The sequence below is a fragment of the Chaetodon trifascialis genome, chromosome 16 (genome assembly GCF_039877785.1).
Source record: "Chaetodon trifascialis isolate fChaTrf1 chromosome 16, fChaTrf1.hap1, whole genome shotgun sequence".
NCBI classification, from domain to species: domain Eukaryota; kingdom Metazoa; phylum Chordata; class Actinopteri; order Chaetodontiformes; family Chaetodontidae; genus Chaetodon; species Chaetodon trifascialis.
The window spans coordinates 5,583,215-5,609,509 of record NC_092071.1 but is presented as its reverse complement, the minus strand read 5'-3'; the positions used below and the strand labels follow the sequence as shown (position 1 = coordinate 5,609,509).

At 41.0% G+C, this 26,295-nt stretch overlaps 1 protein-coding gene across 1 annotated transcript; it reads right to left on the bottom strand.

The window, feature by feature from the left end:
* Positions 1-649: 649 nt before the first annotated feature.
* slco2b1 (solute carrier organic anion transporter family, member 2B1) lies at positions 650-25,715 on the bottom strand. The gene is made up of 15 exons (XM_070982561.1): positions 25,595-25,715; positions 21,830-21,937; positions 20,714-20,851; positions 20,429-20,591; positions 19,909-20,133; positions 17,979-18,077; positions 13,167-13,297; positions 9,751-9,841; positions 9,317-9,481; positions 8,986-9,175; positions 8,466-8,610; positions 6,198-6,358; positions 3,776-3,840; positions 3,536-3,656; positions 650-2,485 (listed from the first exon to the last, which is right to left on the bottom strand). The coding sequence occupies exons 2-15, from the start codon at positions 21,914-21,916 to the stop codon at positions 2,290-2,292; spliced, it is 1,977 nt and encodes a 658-aa protein (XP_070838662.1). The 5' UTR covers positions 21,917-21,937; positions 25,595-25,715; the 3' UTR covers positions 650-2,289.
* Between the last annotated feature and the right edge of the window lie 580 nt (positions 25,716-26,295).

Here is a 26,295-nt window from a genome sequence, read left to right as displayed (position 1 = left end):
GTGTGGAAGTCATAATAATGAGGTGACCAGAATAATATATGAAAATACTTAACAAGGCGGACGTGAAGTGCACAAAGACACAATTATTGTCCATCATTATTCATCAAATGAGAATGATGAATAATCAAAAGAAACTGTGTTGATATGTAAAGAATACGATGCATGTGTTAGATATATCATATAGGCCACCGTATATTTCATATCATGTGAGAAGAATCCTCGTCTGGCAGCAGCAGAAATCACAGTGAACAAAAGGAATAAACTTAACTCAGTCTGGGTTTACTTTTCTCAGCTCAGTTTTAGATTTAAAAAAAAGATGCACATTTTTCATTTTTCTTATTTATGCATACAGGATATGTCTTTCAACCCTTCAGGCCTGAGCGGTTCCTTTGTACTGCAATTTCATACATACATAAAATTATTTTTTGAAACTAAAAACAGTGAAGAATTTACAAAATAAATGAACAAAAACAACAAGCATTTAAGAAAGTAGCTCTAAGAATGAAAGAATATTTTTACAAAACTGAAAAGGTCCAGACTGGTTAGTGTTGCAGTCAGTCAGTATAAAGAATATCAAATAATTAATCTGATGAGAAGGAATCAATTAAATGTCTTTATTTTATTTATTTATTTATTTTTTTATTTATTTCAAAGTAAAAGTTTAATATGTGTACAAAATGACAAGCAACAAGCAACACGGTCATCTCTGAATGAAGCCACACTCAATAATCAGACAGACATGAAAGCTAAGATTCACGTTTGTGGGTTTTTATATCATCTGACTGTCCACACTATTCACAGAAAAAAAAAAAAAAGCAGCACAAAACATTACACATTTTTGGCATTTAATTTCATCCAAAAAACCAACGTGTCAAGAGTCCGATGTCAACACCTCCAGTTTGCTCTTAAATCACAGAACAACATGGATGCAGCGTCTTACATCTCGCACAGCTTTCTGAAGCTCTGAAGTTTGGGTTACTTGAGGATGTGAGAGAACTGGATGCTTTGGTGTTCGGGGCTACAGCTCTTCAAGACATTTGCACAGCTTATTTTGGGGCATGTTTATGCCTTCATCAGATAGCTTACAGTGGAGAGATGACAGGAAATTAAGTGAGACAGAAATGGAGGATGATGTGCAACAAAGGAAACTGACAGTTGACCAGTTTTCTGTGGCCTTGTTCACATTGGTTTTCACCTGATGATGACACTACCAAAAAACTTCACAGCAATCCATCCAATCGTGGTTGAAATATTTCAGTCTGGACCAAACTAGTGGACTGACCAGCGATGCTGTCTAGAGCCACGCTGCTAGCATACTGCTAACATGCTGCTAGCATGGCTAAAAGAGATTTGAGTGATTGGAGTTACTCTCACTGCGTTGCCCTGACTTTGTTTGTGAAGGGAAAAGGTGGGAAGTACAGCTTATTAAACGTCAGCACCAGGTCCAACATTTTAAAAATGGATGTGGTTGTTCGGGCTGACTGCATCATTTAAACACAGTATGTTTGTTTGTATCCTATATGGCACAATTTACTGGTCTGCTTATAGACAAATACACCAGTAATCCCATTGGAAATGTTCAGTGGTGGAAAGTAACTAAGTGCATTTACTCAAGCACTGCACTTCAGTACAACTTTGAGGTATTTGTACTTTATTTCACTATTTTAACCCACTTCGTACTTCCACTCTACTACATTTCAGAGGAAAATATTTAACTTTTTACATCACTACATTTGTTTGACGGGTTTGGATACTAGTTACTTTATGGATTCAGATTAATGCAAATTAGAACCAACAAGTGATGGATTATGATTATTGTGATGTTTATATTTGGCTAAGCAGCATTTAAAGTACTTAAAATTAGCTTCACATTTACCAGCTGCAACGTTAAAGTAATTATAACCCAATTATATCATATTTATTATTTCAAAATCTGCCATTCAGCACAATGAGCGCTTTTACTTTTGGTAATTGTCAATTTTTCCCGTACATAAGTAAACTTTTGAATACAGTATTTGTACACTGTGGTGTTTCTAAAATTGTGCTTCCTCCACCTCTAGATCATGTACTGAGTGTTGGATGTAAAAAAATACAAAATCAAAAAGTATCTCAGCCTCTTTATGCAGGCTGTCTGGTCCTTTAGGTGACAGGCAGGAGAAACACTCGACACAAACTCATAACTTTGGTAGCATAGCAGCTTCCACCATCTTAGAAACTCTTTCTCTTCTGTCTTCTCCTTGTTCAGCCTCTCTTCATCCCACTGTCCCTGTATCCTCCCGTGGTGTTTCTTCAGGTCTTGATGCCCTTCAGTTCTTGTTCTTTGGGTGAAACATTCTCCAGTGTTTTCTGCCCGTTCACCAGCTGGTATCCTCCTTTGCTTTCTGGCTGTGGTTCCTGATGTCTGGCCCTCCTGCGCAGGACCACAACCGTCAGCAGGAAGCAGAGCAGCCCCCCACACACAAAGACTGCCTGCAGACCCAGAAACCTGCACGCACAAACACACAGAGGTGGTCACGGACTTTATTGTTTTGGTGTTTTGGAGCAGGTCCAGGCTAAAGCTTGAGGAAACTTTCACAGATGTACCACAACATCTCCAAGGCAAAGGTTAAACAGCTGCTGCTAGATAGGACTCCTAATAGGAAAATAACAGGAACAGAAAGTATTTTAAAATGCCAAAGTCTGATATGTTGGATGTGTAAATATATTACAATGTCATCAATATATCCAAACCAAAAAAACAGAAAACGGGACTCTACAAAACAGATTTATTCTCCCTGATCCACACATGTAGAAACTAATGAATGAAGTCATAATCATAAGTTATAATGTGTTTTGTATGATGTTTACTTTGTAATGTTGTTGTTGCTGTCTTGTTGCTGTAATTGTCTGTAATGTTTAGTATGTGTTTTATTGTCTTTTTATCTCCCTGCCCAGGGACCACAGATACGTTAAGCTACTGTAACTCTGGTATAGAACCGGTTCTGTACATGGTCCCTGTCAACTAAACTAATAAACTAAACTAATTTGACCTGCTTGGTCTGTTTAAGTTAACAGGGAGGCAAAGATACTGCATGAGGTGAATCTGAGTCAGAAACTGCAGTCCTTCAAGAAGTCATAACTAACTCAAATCTGAACACACACAGACATGAAATATGTTGATATCATCCAGTGTGACTTTACTTCCTGAGGATAACATTATCTGACCATCTAGAATAAACACTGATAAACCCACACCTTAAGGGCACTCCTTGTAACCGCAGAACTTATCTGAGAATCATCAAGTTTTTCAGTAGCAAAGTAATTCAGTGATAGTTGTACACACCAACAGTGCTTATAGCTAAAAAAAAACAAACGTCTAACACATAAACAAATATAGACCAATAGGGGTAAAAGATTACTCACATATGTATGCACATATGTGCATGGACCACCTCTGCTAGAGGAATAAATCCAGCTTGAATGTTTGCATGTCCACCTGTACATAGTGTTACACATTGTGCAATGTTGAATATGAACCCGTCTCAGAATGACTCACCGATGTCTGAAGCGGTCCAGGTTGTAGTAGAGACAAGAAGTCTGCTTGTTGCACTTTTTGCCCCACAGGATGCAGGTGGTGTCGATGACACTGCCGTACAAAACCGGGCCGGGCATGAACGCTACACACACACACACACACACACACACACACGCACACACATACACACACAGATTTATGGTGGATGAAAGGATGAAGGACATTTCTTATAAGCAGTTGACACAAAACCTTTTTACTCACCAAGCACTCTGAATAGCATGTACTGCACTCCTACTGCAAAAGACTTGTCCTCTGTGGGCACCGTCCTGCAGCAGAGACACAAACATCACATTCACGACAAAGATGGGTTTAATGTTTATTCTCTGTGGGTGCATGTGCGTTCAACCTTGTGGGCTTGGTTTGCTGACATGCTCAAACAGAGTTGAGCAGCAGGAGGAATGCTGGTTATTGAAAACAGCCTTGACAGTTGCCATGATGATATACAGTAAAAGGATTTTTTTGATGTTGCATTGCATTATTTCAAGTCCCTGCTTCTGTTATTGTTTTGCTTGTTCTGGCTCAGAGGTTTTCTGGAGCTGTGGGAGAGCTGAAAGGAGGTGAGGCAAAGGTACCGTGCGTGATAAAAGGGACAGGTGCATGCAGGTGTTCTGAAGACAAGAAGAAGTTAGTTATTAGTAGTTTGGATGCTTATCAACACGGGCAGCAGTTGGAGCTGCATGCAGAACATTGCACCGCTTCAAGCCACTGCACAACACAGATAAATCTGAACACACAGACACATGTTTTCATATTGAGTGTGATTTACACTTTTGGAGGATACCATTATCCCTATCTCTGAAGTCCATTACAAATAAGCATCCGTAAATCTAAATCCATAAATTCTCCTTACAATTGCAGAACTTGCTGTGTTTTGAACTTTTGTACACTGCAAACAGGAAGTGTAAATAGCAAATTCAAGATATTTTCAATGGAACCAACCTGCCAAAGAGTAAACAAATATAGGCCAATGGGGTGAAACGATCATTTTCATTGTTGGTTAATGTGTTTCTCTTTTACTCAATTAATAGATTGTTTTATATGAGAAAATAGTTTGGTGGATAGTTTGAATAAATTCACTCTCGATGGATGTGAACAAGCTCAAATTAAACCTTAAAGCTCATAGCCATTGATTCATTTAAAAAAAAGTATCAACAGGGGAAGTGACAGTTTGGTGGCATAAATGATGTGGCAGCTGGCAGCTTTATACACCAGAGACATCAAATGCAGAACAGGTGAGACAACAGCTGAGGATCAGGTGACTGGCAGGAGGACTGGCATTTCAAATTAAACCTCAGGCTAACCCTCAAACAGCAAAACAAAAGACTCTCCTCTGATTCCCCTAAAAAGTCGGACTACCTTCCCTTAGAGCAAAAGGAAAATTACAAAAACCCTCCTTTTTCTGACCCTCCCCCCTAATTTCCACATAATGCCAAATGGAGCTGGAGCTTTTTCATCACCATCTGGAATTTATTTTAATGTTTTGCAGCTGTGAGCAAGCCCTCCTTTGTACTTTGTGTGTCAACAGCACATTCAAAAACCACATTTCCTCCATGGAGCTGGTTTACAGCTCAACTCTGAGGAGGAAGAGGAGAGGATGTAGAAGCCACTGTGACCGCCAGGGGTCAAAATTCATCAATTTACAAATATTCACTGTAAACTCACTGTGAGTAGTACTACTACTTTGGCCCTGCAAATGCTCAACAACTGAAGAAAAGGAAATAAAGAAACTTCACCAGCTTGACAACACCTGTGCAGCATTTGGTAATGAGGTGATTACGAGGGCCCTCCTTGCGCTGGACTAATGGACTAAATGTAGAAATTACCTCACCTCATCTGTGGTTTGCAAGCTGCATTCACTCAGGATAAGCAAAATCTGTGATTTGCTGGAATTTACTGACATGATCCCTGGATATGAAGTCAAGGCTGTGCATAACATCAACATTTCCGATGTGCAGCATATGCTCTTCAGCAGCCACATTAATAGATATTTTATTCTCTTTCTGCATGTGTTACAAGCATGAATACTCACTTGCAGCTCATTTAGATGAGGTAACAGATGCTTTGTGTCTATACTTGATCTTTCATTGCTCTTAACCTTCTCTGTCCTCACTCATTGTAAACATCAGTACAGCCGATCTCCCAGCACAGCTGTTAACTGCTGTTCTGTGTTGTCTTAAGCTACAGTCCATTGAGCTCTCAGGGCCACAGCATAATGTTGATAAATGGTAGGACACATCCTCACATATGCTGCACACTGATTATGAAAACTGATCTGCTTGTGTTTTGGCTCCATGGAAACGCTCCATTTTCCCCCCACAAAGTCTCCCCTCAGTGTGTGATTACAGCGATCATGTAATCACAATGTGTGAGATGGACCAATAAAGTCTTGGTCTCAGTCAGTATCTATGATATCACAGCTGATGGAGGTCTACAGGTTCCTTGGACTTGGCCTTGTGCAGTTTATAGGTGTGTGCCTCTCTAAATCATACCAAATCAACTGGATTCACCACAGGTGGACACCCTTTTATGCTGTGTGTCATTTCCTGCTGTCAGGACTTTGACTGTTTTTGGTCTTCAAAGCTCTAGACTGTATTTTCTTATTTTCATTCTCATGCTTTCATACCTGAGTATCATCATGTAGGAAGGGGTCTGTGAGAAGGAGGCGATGAAGCCTGTGACACCGATCAGGACCATGAAGGGCAGGAGGAGGTGGGAGCATCCGCTGCCACATGTCCCAGGAGAGGCGAAGCCGAGACCGGAGACACAGCGACACTCAGTGTAGTTCTACACAAACAGATACACCGTCAGGATACAGGTGGAGAGGCTGCAGCGGTCATTACAGAAACGAAGTGAACAAACAACAGTAAATAGTAATCAGCAACTGTTTTTATAATTGATTCATTGTTTCATTAATCCTCATTTTTCAAGCAGTTTTTGGGGATTTGATGATTTAGTCAAATTTGATGTTGGCCGGACAAAACCAGCAATCTGAATAAACCGTGTGAGGTTCAGAGAAATTATGATGGGAAGTTTTCATTTGTTTCTGACAATGATTGATTCTTTAATGGAGAAAACAGTCAGCAGATCAGTTGATAATGACAATAGTTATTGGAGCAGAGAGGACAGGAGCAAAGAAACAGAAAGAACTGAAGCGTCTGCTGAGTTTGGAGAACGCATGCGTTGCTAGCTTATAGCTAACATCTTCACAGGTCGTGTCATTGTCAGCAGTTCAGAGGAACACAGGATGAATGTTGAGTTTGAAGACACCACTTAAAGCTGCAGTGAAACTAAAAAGGTGTTGCGCTTTTGCCCATTTTCTAGCTGAAAATAAATATTCCTTCCCTTCCTGGGAAAAACTGTAGATGTTTTTGAAGCGATAAGGCCATTAACAGAAAGTGTGTGTAAACTGCATCTCATGTGACCGTTTGTGGGTGAGCAATGTGTAATTAGTCACTTCTCGGATCTTGCATATATCTGCCTCCTTTATCACTCCTTTTTTTTTTACTCAAACTTAAGTCTGGGACTTTTTTTATATTTACTTGGAATTGATATGGAGGGACACAGTGTCATTTACTCAGAATATGTAGGAAGAGAGAGTGAAAGTAAACTCAGTGAGATGTCATCCAGCTGAGTAAGCCTCAGTCACTCCTTGTGAAAAATTCTCTTCTGGCTGAACAACGTTCTGGTCTATTTCCAGATAGATCACAAACTGTTCCTCCAGTGAATTTCCGTCAGCATCAACGCAGACAACAAGAGCACCTTCATTTTACCGAAGAGTGTTGAAATGAATCAAACAAATTCTTCTTGAACTGCTGCAAACATCTGGACATTATGTCACTCCCTTCACATCTGGCCAGTGTCCTAAAATCCAGTTTCTACTTTCATTTTCATGTTTAAAAATGTAGAATTACTGCCAACATGAAAATACAAATCAAATGACATATAATTTAAATAACTTTCAGTTTTTCTGCCCCTAAAAATAAAAGTCTGGTTCTCTCTCAACACTGGAGATCTTTTCACTTCACTGGATTGTATTCTACCTATTCTTGCTTTCCAGAGGATGAATTCTTTCCACTAGTGCAGCATCAGAACAAATTTTCCACATGTGCAAAACTTGCAGACTGTCATGAAAGCACATTCACGCTTCTCACTGAACTGAATTTTACAGTGACAGTAAAATCTAAGTATCTAAGCAGTTTAGTGTTTAAAGTTGCTGTTCTGTTCCAGCAGCTATCAATCCCTCGACTAACTGAGGGTCACACAGAGCTTTGTTTGGTCTCTGCATTGGATTCATGGTGCATATTTATGCTGTCTGTTGTCACTTGAGAGCACTTACACAGAAATAGGTGTTGAGAGAATAAAAGGAATACAAACAAAATGAAAAACAGGGTGAGATTGTGGGAGAGACAGTAGAATAGATCATGGTTTACATTTATAAAAGGACGTTTCTTGCCACTGATACCAAGTGCTTGTTCATACGGTCCTGACCTGCTCTACATGGAGAGAGTCCTGACATGACTTCTGCTGTGATTTGCGCAATATAAATAAAATTGAATTGAATATCTTAGAGAGCCAAAGCAGAAGAGAGGATGGGCATAGTTTTTGCTGCCTGCAGCTCTGCATGAAACAAAGCAGTATTCACCAAAAGACAAGATGTGACGTCATCCACTTTAACAAGGAGCATGAGCGCTCAGAGGGTAAGTGGGAGTTGGCAGCACACAAATACAGAGCTGACTGGTTCTCTGATACTGCACGCCACAAGAATTTAAATTCAAGGCATTAGTTTGAAAGTGACTCTGAATTTCCAGATTCCGGTATTAGCCAGAATGTGTGATAACAGAGGTGAAAATGTGTATGATAATTTTAAAGTAAAATGCTAAAACATTCTTACTATGGCTTTGTTGTTGATATCTGTCTCCATGCCAGTGCATCCGGCATGGCAGGGGGACCTGAACTCCACACCATCAGAACCACAGACCGGGTTAAATTCCTCCTGAGGACACAGGCAACTCGTGCTGCATGACAACGCATCAGAGCTGAAAACACACACATTAAAAAACAGCTTTGAGGGCGTGTGATTACAAAACCTTTCAAAGCAGGAAATGACTTCTGGCCGCTGTGAAATGTGATGTGACACCCAGTGCTGTTGACCTCACATGTGTTGAAAATCAAAGTTTATGGGTTTATCAACATGGTGAATTAGCCACCTTATTTTGGTAAAACCAAATGTTTTGTTTGGTTTTTGCTCAGTGTCTTGGTGGCTTCACTGGCCGCTGAAGGAGAACTACATGCTTATTTAAGACGTGTGCCCTGTTAGCGGGGAAAACAGTTCCTTGTTAGTGACAAAATTGGTTCCCTGTTGGTGGTGACATTAGTTTCCCAGCCCTCTGTAGAACTCAGGGTGTAGCTACCTGTGAGGAAAGACCCCAGCAACCCTCTGGGTGGGGCAGCCAATGAGCAACAGCGGTGTGGCTGAGAACACACAGAGTAGGATGGCTGCGGTGCACAACTTGCCGGCACCGCTGACCGAAAGATTCAACCTCCGCATTAGAACTCCACCCAGGACGGTGCCCAGCACTGCCAGAGGGATACAAACTCCTCCTGAAAGAAGGAAACCAAGAAGACAAAAATGTCAATTTAATTTGGTCCAAACTTTCCTGTGTTCAGTTTGTGCCACTTGACTTGTTTTAACACGTGATGAATTCATGCAGATGAACCCCACAGTCCTGTGTGCATTCTTACCTATCATCATGGTGGAAAAGGAGACAGTCTGGCTGAACTGTCTCTCAATGAACTTGGCCATAAATGTAGCAAGGCCGGCCAGCAGTGCCGCCAGATTGACCTGGGCCAGAACCACCAGCAGGTAGATGGGACTCCGCAGCGTTCGCAGAGCGATACGTGGAAAACCTGAGGAACAGTGGAGGACAATGAGGCAGATGAAGTCTGATGGATGCAAACATCGACCCTTAAAGGGGTATTTGGGTCGTGAATTCCCAACAGACAATGAAATGAAATTGAACTCATTTTTTTAAACCACATTTTTTGCAGAAATCTTACAGGACATGTGTCAAAGCCAAAGCTGCTGTGGAGTCTGCTGATGTTCACTGTCGATGCCCTCTAGTTGCCTCGGCTGCAGCCCCCTCAAACAGGAAACAGAAGAGGAAAAGAAGACTTACTTTTGAGGAACTGAAGGAGTGAAAGTTCCTGGAACGGGTCTGCCTGCTGCTGTTTACAGTCTGGTGTGGACTCAACATCGTCTGTGCCGTCCTGGACAAATATGGAAACAGAACATCACATGCTGGACTTGCTTCTTCACTGGAGGTTTCAAAACCACTTCAGTCTGCAGCCGCTGCTACTTTGAGGGAGTCTGCTGGAAAGGTTTACATTCACAGCTCTGTAAGACACTTTAGATAAACGTGTCCTCCATAAGCCTCGTGATATGGGTTGTGAAATGTTGTAACAGCAGATATTGCAACTCTTTCCTGGGAAAAACATGTTACTCATGGAGTAAGGATTTATTTAGTCTAAACCACTGACGTCAGTTTTATTTGCATTTTAAAGTAGAGATAAAAACGATCCCAAGTAGATAATGTGAACTGTTCATCAGATGGTCAGAGGTCTCAACATGGTGGTCCGCATAACAAAAATTCCAAATATTTAGCCTCCGATCGGTCGTCGACATATTTATACAAATCCAGGAGCCAAGCCTGGAGGTAAAGCTCCTCATTTATCACTTCATCTGCATTCCAACTGTGATGAGTGGCTGTGGTGCAGAAAAGTTTTCTTAGCAGCACATTTGGGCCCACCCCTGTGGTAAACGTGCAACAGATCCAGCTTCAGCACGGCTGCCAATAAACAATTCAAAATCTTACATAATCTTGGTGAAGGTTGAGCTAATTTCAGATACTTTATAAACATCTGGGCAGCTTAATCCAAAATAATACATCATCATTTATTAGTTGATTTGTGTTTTTTATTAGTAATCAGCGAAGTAACGAGTAACCAATGTTGCATGTCATTAATGTCATGAAGTAAAAAGTACAATATTTGCCTCTAGTGCAGTAGAAGTAGCATAAAATGGAAATGCTCAAGTAATTAAAGAAAGAGTCAATATTGTACTTGAGTACATCACTTAAGTAAATGTACTTGCCTTCCACCACTGCCGAGGTCTCCAGGACCCCAAAAAAACACTGCTTTTAAAATCTGTGCAGACACAGAGGGAGCATGCTGGGTATTGTCAGTGCTGTCTTAAAACACATAATAAGCTGGTTAATCTTCTTCAATGCCAGTGATACTGCACTAAGCCGATCAACTCCTCCATGCTGTGGGATCTGCTTCAGTTTGTGGAGGAGTGTTGGCTCCATTACAGAAAACTTCAACTGCAGCCGTTACTTCAAAGAAATGAAGCGATCAGTGCCAGCAGATTGCTCAACAGCGTTCTGTCTGATATGAGCTGAAATATGACATACACGCAGCAGCCAAAGCAACGAGCAGAGTCCACTCTTTTATCTAACTGCTGAGTGAAGCCAAACCTTAGAGTTACTTTCACTTTTAAAATCATGTCATGAGAGGGTTTTACTTAACATTTTCAGTAAAATACTGTTACACAATCTAAATAAATCAGTCAATTTAATTAATTTACTCAAGTTAAGTTAACACTTTTTAGCCGTGGTTTAGGTCATTAAATAGAGAGCAGGAAAACCACATTCAACCCTCTAGAGCAAAAACAGAAGGAAGAGACATCTGTGGAATTTGGAGATCATCTCCTTATCTGACAGGAAGACTGGTACCAAAATCTGATAGTGTTGAGTGTGTTATCTGACAATTTGTGTAACATAGTAGAACGCCCATTTAGATGCAGAGACAGAAAACCGTTAACCTGTCGAGAATACAATGACAAAAACCATTTTTAAGTGCGTTATCTCAAAATCTTAACTTATCAGTCTGTAGAGATGTGGTGGAAATTCAGCTGTGAAACTGCTTTTTCTGCAGCTCACAGAACCACAGTTGCACATGGATCTTTTGTTTATGCTCGCTTAGTTTTGTCTAGTGCTGCTCAAAAAGTAAACAAACAAATCTTTTGCCTGACATCTGTAGAGGGCTCAACCCTGGTAAACCGAGGCAACGCAGCACTCAAACTACACTGGTTTTGTCCTTTGAATTGATGATAAAACACACAAAGACAAACCATCAGTTAAAGTGTGAAGTGTTGGTGTGTCTGTGCAGTAAAATCTCTGACATGCTGAAACTTCAACATGTGAAGGGAAAACCTTGGGTCAAATATCTGCTGTTTAAAACTGAAAGTGCTCAAGTTTGGCTTCACTCTGCTGTTTTAATGCTCGGACTTTTGTTGAGCAATCATTAGATAAATAGCTTCATCATTTTGAACCTTCTCTGTCTTTGTTTTGGGATGGAGCCAGAGCACGCTGAAGCAGATTCCTGTTAGAGCTTGTTGAGGTGATGGGGATTCAGTTCATGAGCACTTCTTATATTTTTCATCTTTTCAATCTGAAATAGTCTTTGCCAACTTTATTACGCTGGACTCGTCTTGTTTCTACACATTTTAATGACATTTGGACAATTGATTTGTTTAGTCTGAGGTACTGTGATGTGTAATGCTGTGACCTTTCAAATGGATTTGATGAACTTGTTATTAACACTTATTTATTAGCCTAACCAGCAGGAATTATCATCCCACCAAAGTCGTGTTTGTGTCCACCTGAATGTTGAATCTCAATGAATTTTAAGTACAATATTCACTCTGTTTTTGGTCTCCACCAGCTCCTGAGGGAAATATCTGGCTCTTCTCTTCAGCTGCTAAATGATTTGCGGTACTGTTTGCTGCTGAAACTGAAGCAGACAGGAAATGTGCCACAAAACCAAATTTAGCAAATGAAAGAGGCTTAAAAGCTCTGCAGGGTTGGAGACAATGTTGTGTGGGTTTGTCTCTATGAGCAACACCTTTCAGACACAAGCTATCATCTTCATCATTGCTAATATAAAAATATTGATTTTAGTCACTTCAAGTTGTTAAGATTTCATTTTTTTCTGTTTGTCTCTTGTGCTGCATGACATGAACTTCTCCTTTTGGGATCAGTAAAGTCTCATCATATGTTTTCCATAATTTTCTGTCACTTTGTGCATTTTGATGCAGAATAAATTTGAACGCTAACATTTTCTGTCATAAAAACAAAGAGAATTGTGCTCGTCTGCTCATGCTGGCTGCTTCTATCTTTAAATTTCCATCCCTAAAATGTTGATTCTGTTAATGTCTGCAACAACAGATATTTTGAAATCAGTCTTGCATATCCTCTCAGGTTCATTACCTCCTGTTCACTTCCAGAAAACCCTCCCTCCTTGTCGTGTATGTGTTTGATGAACTGTATGACGGCCATTAAATTAACTGCATGTTGCAGTTTGACCCCAGCTGATCATTATCAGATCGGTAGGTATGATTAACGTGATAAGCAATAAACAAAAGAGGTCAGAGTTCACTGCTTTCACTGACAGATTCCTCTGCTGTGCATTAAGCGATAAAATCTGTTGTCGGATATTGTTCACATTAACACCTAAGTCATGCCAAAAAACTCACCTCTTTGGGCATGTTTTTGGGGAAGAAGAGGTAAGGCAGCGCAGTGAGGAAGAGGAGGCAGGATGCCACCAGGAAGCCGAGCCACCAGGCTCCCACCCAGCGCAGGTCCTTTTGGTCCAAGTTGATCTCGTCTGGAAAAAGGAGAGAGTGCAAGTCATTAAATAAACTGATTTGTGCATCACTTATGCCAAGGATCACAATCAGATGGGAACAGAACAGGAATGAAAAGGCAATGTAAAATATTAAATCTAATGTAGTATTTTTAGGTTATAATAACCCACTCTTCCCTCCAAATCAAATATAGCCGCAGGCTGCATTGAACAGGCCATCCCATCCACGCGACCTCGAGGGGAATGACACGGTCTCATCGCTGGAGACTGGCTGACATGCCATTGAATCTTCACAGCTATTGGGACACTGCATGAAGGACTGAAATATCACTTCCTGTGTCCTCTATGTGGCACTAAAGACCACATGTGTTATGACGTTGCTTTTTACAGCTTTTTCTCTGAAGGCTATAAAAGTGGTGAGAGTGAACCAAACAGTTAAGTTGTGGCCCAACAGATAAACACTGAGCACAAACTCACTAAAGCTGCATAAAGCTGAGGGGGATCCATTTTCTTTGTAGGTTCATGACTACCAGAGACACCATTCACACTGTCCCAGTCCACATTTCCACAAGTAAAATCACAGCATTAAGCACTGTAGGAAAAGACAGCGTAGTAGATGGCATAAGGACGAGATGGACTCATCATGCAGCTTTTCAGGTTTCATTTCATGGCTTTTCACTTCACAAACACCTTCAGGTAATGACAAGTCTTAGATAAGATGTTGCTGCAGATTTAGAGTTTGTCTTAGCTTACATCACTCCTATCTCTGTAGTTGTTGGTTAATTAACTCAACATGGACTTTATTTATTTCAACATCCTTTCAGGGATTTGTTCTCAAGGACAGTTTGTCACTGGCATGCTACCAAAATTTGTTCTGCCAGAATCTTCAGATCAGAAGATTTTCTTACAGTAATTGTTCCCCAATGGCAGGGACAATTGTCTCACGGTCCCTATTAGTCCTTAATGATTTTGTTTTTTTCCATTTCATTTATATTGATTTACGTTGGCACGTACATTCAGCATGGTCATCAAAGTGCTCAAGAAAAAATGGAAATTTTAACATCTACAATTCCATGATAACTGAGCAAACTCTGCTGATGAAGATCATGGGACATGACGGAAAGTTCCAGGACAGCTGCCAAATGAACCTTCTGCTGAGAGCTATTATTATCACATGTGGCAAAGGAAAGCAGCAAATTCTCACAGGTCAGAAACTGGAAATGTGTTTGACTTGAAAGATGTCTTTAACAATAAATCCTTTGTCAAAATAGTCTCTTTCTCAGTTGACTAGACAATCAAGTGGTTCTATCATAAGATTGAAACATGTAACTGGACAACAAAGAACAATTCTAAAAGGGTCAACAGAATATTTCAAAGAAATAAACAAACTGTGTCTGCTTCAGTATGAAGATAGAGCTTTCTTCTCCAGACATATTTTGGTTCTTGCCAAATTGGACATCTGCATGACATGACATCAGCCAATAAAACCACATACTAACTGCTCATTTGTCTCATAACATCAACAATGATAACTGACAGGCTTAGCAGGAAAATACTGGTTTATATCCAGAACAAAGACCAGCTGAATCACACGATCATCTCTCAAGTATGCTCATCCACAATTTTGCTTTTATACTTGTGAGGACCCGTACTGGTAAATGCATTACGAGGACATAATGCTAACTTTTTAAAATTCTTTTCTAAAAAGTGGAGTTACACCAGCCTGAAATTAAAGGTGTAACCTGAGCACTAAAATCAAATCTTAACCTCCATTTGAAAAAGTGAGCGGGCAATACATACACAAATACGTCCTTCTACATATGCATGTTATGCATCTACATACAAACTCTTACTGTGCACACAACATTATGTTAAAACACACATGTTCATGCTGACTTACACAATCACCTCTACCCTCCATTCACACACCCTAGATGGCATAAGGAAATAAGGTTTTGTTTGAACAAGCCTCAAAAGAAAGTCAAGCTCCATTAATCTTTGAGGCAACCAGAACGTTTGAGTTTCAGTGAACATCAACAAACTCTCACACTGCAGAGCTCTGGAATAAATCCAAAAACATGAGCAGAGGAGGCAGAAATGAAAAGATAGATGCTAAAAGTCATCTACAGTGCTTTCCACAAAAATAAAACTCCTGTTTAAATCTGTTGGATAGGATTCAGGATTTCATTCAGCTTTTCTGAAAAGCTGAAATGTTTCACTGAGGTTTTCCACTGTACAACAGATAAGCTATCAACCAACGAAAATTCTCTGCAGTCATTTTACTGAAACACGTCATCATTGGGTGAGTCTGACTCAGAGCGAGTGAATGGAACCGGCTGTGCCTTTAACTGTGGATGTTTTTACTGGGTTTGTGTAGCAAGTCCTGGTCACATCAGACCAAGTCAGTGGGTGTTCAAGAACAGCCCAGAGTTAAAACAACACAAAGGGCTGCACTGGTGCAGGAGTGGTGCTTCAGGTAACAGAGAGACAATGAAAGACAATCCAGGAAGTTCAGTTTGAGTAACTGATTCATGAATTTGGAGACACTGGTCTTTGTTGCAGCAGATAAGCCGGTTTTGGTTTTTTTTTTTTCAAGATCTGCAAATATTCATTTGAAAGGAAATAAAATGTTATTTGTAGTTTCAATAGCTGCACATTGTCTTTCTGTGTCCAATCCATTGTTTCAAATTGGCACCTTGTTGCAGACCTGTCACTCACCCTGAGAGTTGAGTGCTGTTGCTGCATGTCTGTTTCCCACATGAATAAAAGGAGGTCAGGCAGGGTGTGAAGTAACTGTTTGATTTAAGGAAACCTGTTAAACAAACACAGCAGCCTCTGAACCAAAGTGACTCAGTGCTGAGCTTTAAAATCAAACCTCTCTGTAGACTGAAGGAATGAGGTCAGTGTCCGGCCATCATATAGCTCTCTGCTGTTCAATGCTTCCGGTATGTACCTGAACGTTTGTTCCCGTTAAAAGAGACTTCAGTCTGCAGCATGGTTCACACGTTTCACTGTTAAACCACTGAACTGTAGTGTAACATTAGACTTCATGATCTAAGAAAGTCTTTGCATCATGTCGACACTTCTGTCCATATTCCCACGCTTCCTTTCTGTCGCTCGTCCACATGAACTCTCTCTCTTTCTGTCCTGTGAGTCTGGATAAAACATTTTTTTAATTAGTGGTTTTTATAAAGCCTGCTTTTACGGGTGCTGCGGCCTCCCCAGCACCCTTAAATCTGTGGCTATGAGTAAAACATTTTGTTCAAGGTAAAATGTGCATGTCCTTTCACTAAGTGATTTCTCCTTGTGTTTTTCATCAGATTATTATGAGAGCAACATAAACAGGCTATTTTTCTGACTTTTTTGTCTTAAAATTTTCTTCTGAATGGTTTCACTTTCACTATCCACGACTACTTTACCACTTGCCAGCAATTTGTTGATCCCAAACCTCATGCCCCCCCTTGGATATTTGTTCTTGTGCCAACACCGGGTGTGACTCATTGTGGCATTTTGATGTCACGGCAGGAAAATCACAGGTGTCCTGGTCTTGTTTATACTGGTTTACTGTCAACTGGGACACTTGAGGACAATCGATCCATCATTAAGGTTATGACTCACATGTGCTTTTACCATCAAATCAGAATGCCTACTGTGAAAACAGCTGAGATGAGATCACTTGAGTATTTAATACCGTGACAGTCTGGTGACATCCTACAGGTTGATACTCTCCGTGAAACACCTGTTGAACAGGACTTCAGCCACAATCAAAGCAGCGAAAGACAGCAGGTCCAATCATTCAGGGAGACGTTTAATCATTTCTAACCGTTTTTTTTTTTTTTTTTGTCATATCCTTGTGCTACTGTTCACTTGCAGCCTCGAGGTTTTGTGTTTCTAACAGGTTCAGTCATTCAGTCACGCTAGCAGGGCTGGAGTGCTTCAGTCCAGACTCGGTCTTGACACTCTATCTGTTTTCAGGGAGTTCTGACTTGGACCAGCCTTGTCTTGGTCTCATTTGTGTTTTAACTCAGACTTGTTTTGATCATCTGTATATTGTGACTTGGACTTGTTTTGTTTTCATGGTGCTTTGACTTGTGTCTGTCTCTGTGGAGCCAGATGTGCACTGGCTGGCTCAGGCCTCCATGTCGTCCATTAATCTGTGATAATGGACACCTTGTTGGGCATTATCCCTTATGTATATCACAGTTAACTATAAAGAACAAACAGTAAGACATCGGAATGGAGAACATTAAATGGACATTGTCTTGTTTTTCTTGGTTCAGTCCATTTGGAACTTGTTTTGACGTGTTAAGACTCTGAGTCCCAATAAATCAGCTGTCAAATATTCCAGATTCCAGATGTGCAAAAAGGTTAAGAGAGTGGAAACCTTTTGTAGCTTCTGAGGGTCACTTTACATAAGTAAGACAGCACGAATGTTAACTCCTTGAAGCTTTAACTCCACGTCTGTTATTTGTCTTCTTTAGTAGCAGCTCTGTGCTCTGTTTTTATAGTTGGTACTGAGGGAATGCCCAACATTTATCAGATTTTCGCTGTCTTTACGTCACCCTTAAACAAACTGAAATCCCACAAATATGAGTGACCACCACACACAGGAAATCCTCCCCTTCCTTTCAAAGTAAGTGTTAAAAATAAGCTTGACTTGACTCGATGTGTAGAGCATTTCATTCCAGCTGTGTCTCCTCACCTTTGGATAACTTGTCAAAGTCAACATAAAAGCGCAGCATAAGGGAGCCGGTGATGAAGCCAAAGGCCGGGCCAATGGAGGTCACAGCGAGGAGGATGCCTGGAAAACATGACCAAAAAAAAACCTCATGAACACCAACAAAAACTCAGACTAAAACTCAGGTATTTTATTTATCTTCTTTCTGATCAAACCTCCTTAAATTTGACATGAAACAGTTCTTTGACAAATTATTAGTTATTCTGTAAGGTTCTACCTGAAAAGCACCAGTCATGCTTGAAAGATGGCTTTCGAGTTAATTACACTGCTCATGCTAACGTTTGTTAGAAATAATCAATGCTATTATTAGTAAATCACAGTCCAGAGATGACAGCAATAATGGTTGGAGTTTCAATATCTAGGAAACTCAGATTGAATATGTTTTTTGCTGCTACTAGCAAAACATTTCAGCAATCTTATGCTGATGCTACATCACTGCCAAGTGGATTTGAGTCTTGTGCTTGTAACTCATGTGACAAGAGAGCAGAAGACAGAGACTGCAGCAAACCGAAAGCATCAGGAGAAACTGATAGAAAAACATATATTCTAATATTGTATTTGAATTGCATTGTAGTAAAACTGTAGCAACTGTATTGTCAGTTTTAAATCTGATGTCAGCATTGATTTGACTAAGTGTCTAGATTAAAACATGCTGCTTAATGCTTGTCTGCTCCCAAATATCTAACTCATTCAATAATTAATACGATGACTTTTTCAAGAAAATCTTGAAGATTTTTGTCTTGTCTAAGCCATCATAACAGCATAAAAATACAGTTCCAGTAAATGAACAGTTACCTCTCAGGTTCAGCCTAAAACTGGTTCCAGGAAACCAATAAAACAGGTTTGTTAAGCAAGCAAAAATCCTGCAGATTCCACAGGCTGACGTTACCATGCAGAGCTGCTTTCTTTTTAGTGATGCACAGCTAAACATTTGTCATACTTGTGTATTATATGTGGATCTGCATGCAAGCAGGGAAAATATTGCATCACCTAATGAAAATGTGTCATTAAAAGGAAGCTTCAATCTTCATTCACACTGACCTCTAACTTAATTATGACTGGGAAAGAGATAGGTAGATAGCAGAGAGGGGAAGTGTGTGAGGAGCATTAAGTACAAACAGGACCTACTTTCAATTTATTGCACTTTAATATTTTAGTATGTTTCTAACAAAAGCAGCCGGTGACTCAGGTAGCATTAGCTCTCTGACTCGAGAGCTTCAAAGTGTAACTACTGAACAGAACAACACATCCACAGGATCAACTGTGAGCATCAGTGCAAACAGGACATCATGATTATAATCTGTTTCTGTCAGTGCAGTTGTGAAACTGGAGGCCTATGAGTTGTGCTGTTTGAGTTGGGTTTAATGGGTTTAGCTTTTGTATTTAGTGGTTGAACGTTACAACAGCTTGATCAGCTTTCTGTATGATTGTATTAGTTGGAATAATTTCAGTGTAACTTAAGCTGTCTGTGGATGAACTTAGTAAGACGCTCTTCCTCAGAGCACTCACTTAAGTAAAGATTATGAAGGCGTCTTGCAGAGACGGACCTCTATATGAGGTGTCTTGAGCAATTGGATTTTTGTCTCTCTTGAAAGCTTCTTGGTTTACACTTGGCTTTTTTGAGATTGGATAGCTCCTTTTTCATGCAGTGACAAATGCCTAGTTCACATGTACACTGGTTCATGGATGAATGAGTGTTTGGGCTTTAATGACAGAGTACTTTTTTCACAGAGGTTGTTACAGTTGATTCTGGCAAGTGCAACTGCATATTTTCTAAAATTTAATCTAGTTTTGGACTGGAATCCCCATCCTGGTGGAAACCATTTATTCCCTTCTCTAATCAGGACTGGACTGTGTGGATGAAACAAGGTTTAGTGATTCCTCAGTGCCATACCGAGGTAGAGTGGTGAGTTCTTCTTGCTGGCAAAGTCGTCAATGTAGGAGATGCCAAAGGGTTGGATGGGGACGGCTCCGATACCCAGCAGCAGCTGACCCAGCAGCAGCAGAGGGTACACCACCTGCTGGGCGGGGCTCTCTTTCTGGCTGCAGCTCTGATTGGAGGATGAGGTGGTGAAGGTTCTCTCTGATAGGCAGAGGCCAGTGCTGTTATCACTTGATGCTGTTGGAAGAGAGAGGGGAAGATAAGTTTCAGGTCAAATGTCCATGCCCCCATCAATCAGAGCTTGCAACCCCTAGTGGGGCAAATGATATAAAGTTTGTCCTGAGGGTGACACAAGAGGAAATTCATGATGTTTGTCCCCAAAGGTTGTTTAGTAGGGCCTCTAGTATATGAATGGTACATGTTAACGTGTACAGTTAGCATGTTGTTAACAACCACTAAGTTAACATTTACATGTGTATGTGCAGTGTAAGCTGACAGGAATTCAGTCATTAGATCTTGTGTTTCATCTCACAGCTGATGTGGTCGGTGTACTTGTACTGTCCACTCAGGAAGTGGGGCATTGCCATCAGCAGCGACGCCAGGCAGGCCAGCAGAGCTCCACCTCCAATAAACCGCGGCCGATGGACTCGACTCCCCAAGAAACTCACAAAGATGATGAGGACTGTGTTTCCCACCTGGACACACAAACAAAAGTTTCATTTTGACAGTATAATACAGATCCTGAAAGTCAAAAGGCAAAGAAGAGGGGGAAATATGAATGAACGGAGAGGCCAGAAGCAGGCGACAACATACTGACCTCGTTGAAAGATGCCAGAAGCCCCGACTTCTGGCTGGAGAAGCCATAGCGTCTCTCAATGGTGGAGATGGAGCTCTTCATGTAGCCCGACACCAACAGCTGTGCCAGCTGCAGTAAACTGTGGCAAAATACAAAGAACTGCAAAAAGAAGAAGAAGTAAAAGAAGGCAGGTCAGAAAGTTGGGTACAGAGAAAGAAAAGGGAGATGAATAACACGCTGCTTTGGTTTTGCCATCCACACATGGGTTCCTTTTTCACTCTATTTTTACTTTAAAAAAGTAGTTTAATTAAGATTTAATCTGTAACTCTTTACATTAAATGAATTTGAAGCACAACGCAGACATTCAAAGGTGGGAACTGAACAAGAGAAGATAGCAAGCTCATCAGAGTTATGTGACACCTCCTATAGGGAGGAAATGTTTACATGCTGAAACCTCACAGAACAATAGCAGGATGGACTTCAGGAAGTGAAGTTTCTCCTCAGACAACACAGAAACCTGATCAGCTGAATGCCGCAAAAGTCCCAAAGGCTACAGTGCTTTCAAGTAAGTATTTATTTTAGGGTGCATTCACCACCAGATTCAGTTTATTTGGGCTTATGTGAAAACAGCAATCGCTTTCAGATGTAGGTCAAAACGGGCAGGCCAAGATGGCACAGAGAGGGTGGTCTCGGCTACACTCCAGATTGGCTGGTTTGTTTACAGCCTAGCACAGTTGACCCTACTATCGAAAACAACTGGCTCACATTTTGACTTATGGGACGCTTTTTCACAATTGTTGTTCAAGTGCGTGATGGTTTGCAACCATCTTCTCCCATCCTGAACTCCTTGATAAGATGCATCAGGGCATTGTTTTGTCATCAGAGTGTAGATGCTCTATGGAGCAGCATATTTTGTTCATTCACTATTCACTGCTGGTGTTGCATATGGAAGAAGAAAGGTAGCGTTTTGAGTTGAATTTTCCCAGTAATATTTCTGGCCAATGAGAGAGCAGCACGCATGGCATTTGTTTTGGATCACTCTTGAATGTCAGCGTGTGAACACAAATGAACCTGTTTTGTTTTGTGGAACATGTGGATCATAGCTAATCAAACACTGAACGTGAAGCAGAGACAAACCTTGATGTTGTTGAAGGGGCTTTGGCGCCGGGCAGGAGGTCGTGACCCCATGGGGTCAGAGTTTATGTTGAGGTCATAAGCCCCCATTGTTACTGAATGTATCAGTGCCTGTAAAATACAAACACAGCCAGAAAGTCAATGTCAACATCCAGAATCTCATCATGAGACTGCTCAGTTCCTGCTTTTGTAACACAGTAATTTTTAGGCATAAGGATCTAATGCTGAACATAAATACAGCCCACAAACATGCACTGCACTCCAGAGTTTCTGTTTAACTTGTCCACAATCACAGCATTAAGAATGTGCATGCACTGAATGTTTACACAGACAGACTGACAGTGAAAGCTCTTGGCTGTCATGGCATGAGGTCTGGACCAAAGCCAAAATTACTGCAGGAAAAACAAGATGTAGAGGGAGAGACAAGAGGTTTTGTGAGGTTTTAACACACAGATACACAACTACTAAAAAATGCACACAGAGACAACTAATGGATGCGGGACTGGTTTGGACTCAGCCCATCAGGGTTCTCTGTTGACAGTGTTTTTCTTATGAGGTAATTATTTATATCTCCAGTTTGTCTGGAATGAATAGACAGCTTGTGACAATTTGACTCGCTATGAATTTAAGTATTGCATGCTTTTACTTAACTCAGCAGAATAAAAACAGGACAAACATTTGCTAATACAAACTATTCATTTTCAATGTCTACTTGTAAATAACAGAATTATATATTTAAGTAAATACTGGTTATTTTCTTCATATCCTACAGTGTTTTTGTAACAGAAATAAGAGAGACACAGAAAAATAAATAAAACAATTAAGCAGAAAGAGAAAGAGAAAGAAAGAGGTGGGAATCAACTTCAGAGCAGCAGGAAGGAAATCATTTCTTTTCAGCGGGGGAATGTCAACAGAACCAAAGCCAGCCGCTGACTGTGTGTGGTTGTTTTATCTCATCTAAGCCCGAAAAAAACAAGCCGACCCCTGACTCACTGAGCGGCAGAGGATCATGAGCTGAACGCTGACAAACAACTCAGCAGTCTGAATTCATCACCAGCTAATCATTTTTACACAACTGTGACTAACTATACCAGGGCTTTTAAAAGAGTAACTATCGGCTGGTTTAAGCTTAAAGTCTTATCTGTTTTAGTACTGTTGTTCTTACCTTGTTGGGTATTTTTTTTCCCCTTTTTATTCTGCATTATTTTAAGTGCCTGCTTTTACTTTCCTAATCCCTAAAATGTTTTAGTCCATTTTCAGTAATGTAAACTTTGTAACTTTGTTTTGAAAAATGCTGCTTAAAGTTGAATATAATTATCATTGTTGTTGTTGTTAAAAGTGTTCCCCCTTAATGAATAGTGTGTCATATGTAGCAGTTTAATTAGCAGTCAGTGAAGAAAGGAGGAAGTGTCATTCAGATGCAGCCTTTCCCTTGATGAAGATTAAATTAGGTACAGATATTCATGGTCCCCAGATGACGAACCCTTCTGACTTTAGTGATAACCTCATTTCCAGTGGCACCACCAGCAGGTTGATATTGTTTTTATCTGTTTCAGTCATAACATGAAGGGAAAAATAAAATGTTTTACAGACTGTGTTGACTAATCATTCACAGTTTGTTCTTTGTGCAGCATCACAAGTCATTTAATTTATTACCGTGCTCTTAAGAGGAGGGACCATTTCATTCACAGTGGTCAATAAAAAATTGTGGGAGGTGCTGCGGGCATATGGGGTGAGGGTGTCACTTCTCAGGGCCATCCAATCTTTATATGCCCAAAGCAAGAGCTGTGTTTGGGTACTCAGCAGTAAGTCGGACTTGTTTCTGGTGGGGGTTGGCCTCTGTCAGGGCTGTGCCTTGTCACCAATCCTGTTCGTGATATTCAGGGACAGGATATCAAGGCGTAGCTGGGGGGAGGAGGGTCTGCAGTTCAGTGTGCTGAGGGTCTCATCACTGCTTTTTGCAGATGATGTGGTCCTGTGGCATCATCAGTCTGTGACCTCCGGCACTCGCTGGATCGATTCGCAGCTGAGTGTGAAGCGGCTGGGATGAGGATCCGCACCTCTAAATCTGAGGCCATGGTTCTCAGCAGGAAACCGATGGATTGCCTACTCCGGGTAGGGAATGAGTCCTTGCCCCAAGTGAAGGAGTTCAAGTACCTGGGGGTCATGTTCACGAGTGATGGGACAATGGAACGTGAGATTGGTCGGAGAATCGGAGCAGCGGGGGCAGTGTTGCGCTCGCTCTACCATACCGACGAAAAGAGAGCTGAGCCAGAAGGCAAAGCTCTCGATCTACTGGTCAGTCTTCGTTCTGACTCTCACCTATGGTCATGAGGGCTGGATCATGACCGAAAGAACTAGATTGTGGGTACAAGTGGCCGAAATGGGTTTCCTCAGGAGGGTGGCTGGCGTCTCCCTTAGAGATAAGGTGAGAAGCGCAGTCATCCATGAGGGACTCGGGGTAGAGCCGCTGCTCCTTTGCGTTGAAAGGAGCCAGTTGAGGTGGTTCGGGCATCTGGTAAGGATGCCCCCTGGGCGCCTCCCCAGGGAAGTGTTCCAGGCACATCCAGCTGGGAGGAGACCACGGGGAAGACCCAGGACTAGGTGGAGAGATTTTATCTCCACACTGGCCTGGGAATGCCTCGGGATCCCCCAGTCAGAGCTGGCTAATGTGGCCCGGGAAAGGGAAGTTTGGGGTCCCCTGCTGAAGCTGTTGCCCCTGTGACCCGACCCCGGATAAGGGGTTGAAGATGAGGATGAGGATATGAGGTCAATAAACAAAACAAAACAAAACAAAACAAAACAAAACAAAACAAAACACTGAGCTGCGACAATTATCTTTGATTTTGGTCGCTAATATATTTTCAGTGATTTTATTTAGTTTGATAGAGTTTTATAGAGCAGCATCTGGTGGCCATTAGAGGAACTGCAGCCTGGTTTGAGGTCAGTGACTGTGAATCTGGTTGTTTTCTCTCTGTGTACCACTCTGCTGGAAATCTGTATGTATTTTCAACTTCATCTCGCAGCTTGTGTCAGTTGTTCTGTTGGCTGGACAGCCCACAAACATTTCCATTTGACTCTGAGCTCAGTTTGGCGACAGTGGTTTATGAAGCAAAGCCTGTCTGATTAAAATTTAGCTCCATGTGGTCACAGTTCATTACAACTTCCTGACAACCTTACTGACATGTTGCTCTTAAAGGTTTTATTGTTTTGTTTTCCTTCATAAAAACATCTGCCTTCATTCAGTTTTAATTAGAATTACTCTGTTGACATCCAAATCCTGATATGCTGTCAAACTGCAAACTTATTGTTGAATGTTTTGTCTTTTTAAATGAGCATGTGAACAATATTACTCCAAAATGAGTTGAGGTAGAAGTATATAAAGTACCATAAAAAGGAAATGCTCAAGTAAAGGACAAGTGTGTCAAAACTGTAATTTGAGTACTTGAGTGAATGTGCTTGGTTACTTTCCACCATTGACAATTTGTCCATGTAATAGTGCCTGCAAACATCATCACAGCAGCAGCAGCAGCATTCATTCATGTACAGCAGAACTGTCAGGATGCAACCCAGCAGTCTGTAAATCAGCTTATTTCACTCTACCCCTGTTCTGAAACTATGCAATATTCAATTTAATTTGGAAAACTGAAGAACCGGCAAGCCTCCTGCTTTCACACACCGGCTCTAACAAAGCATATGAGTCCCGTTAGTTAAAAAAGGCTGAAAGTTTCCAGAGAGAAGAGACAGACATGATTCATTCAGACTCACTGTGAAAGCAGCTGGTCGCCTCAGTTTCTCAAAGTTTTCCTCGTTTTATTTTAACAAACCATCCACTTCTTCCAGCAGCTGACGGTGCTCTAACTCTACTGCCCCCCGGCCGACAGAAGAGGGAGGAACTGGAATTTGAACCCTGGGTGTGAAGGCAGGACTTGGAGGAGGACGAGGAGGAGGAGGAGGAGGAGGAGGAGGGTGAGCCACAGCAAAGCTTTGAAAGCCTCATGTCTCATTTTACGGCTTGAGAAAGAACAGGTTTTTCCTCACAAAAAACAACATCAATCTTTCAAGAAGGTTGAATAATCTTGGAGCATTAACTTTAATCTCACTCTTTTGCTTGTTTATTTATGTACTGAAGTTAATTTTCATAGGCAAAAGTATTATCCTAAGAATGGTTCAGGGGTTTTTGGGCCCCTCTCTCAGACAAAGATATCGGTTTTTGTTAGCCTGTTTTGTTTTTGTTTTTTTAAGTTATATATATTGCCAATTGGCACCAGTGTAAGTATGCTGAATTAGCTATTAGCACTTCCTGTTTGCAGTGACCACATGGACGTACAGACAAGCAGCACTGGATTACTTCAGTACTGAAGAAAACTTGAACAAGTTGAGTCTCAGGAAAATTCTGAAGCATCTTTTTTCTATGATGTTTAAGTTAATTTGATGTTTGTTTGTGATGGACATCAGAGATAATGATA

Bases quoted from the DNA above. Each gene is read 5' to 3' on its own strand.
- slco2b1 (XM_070982561.1), bottom strand. From the start codon at position 21,916: ATGGGGGCTTATGACCTCAACATAAACTCTGACCCCATGGGGTCACGA. The intron at 20,852-21,829 runs GTTTGTCTCTGC...TTCTTTTTGCAG, and splicing joins GCCCCTTCAACAACATCAAG to TTCTTTGTATTTTGCCACAG. The intron at 3,841-6,197 runs GTATGAAAGCAT...TCTCTGCTGCAG, and splicing joins TCCTACATGATGATACTCAG to GACGGTGCCCACAGAGGACA.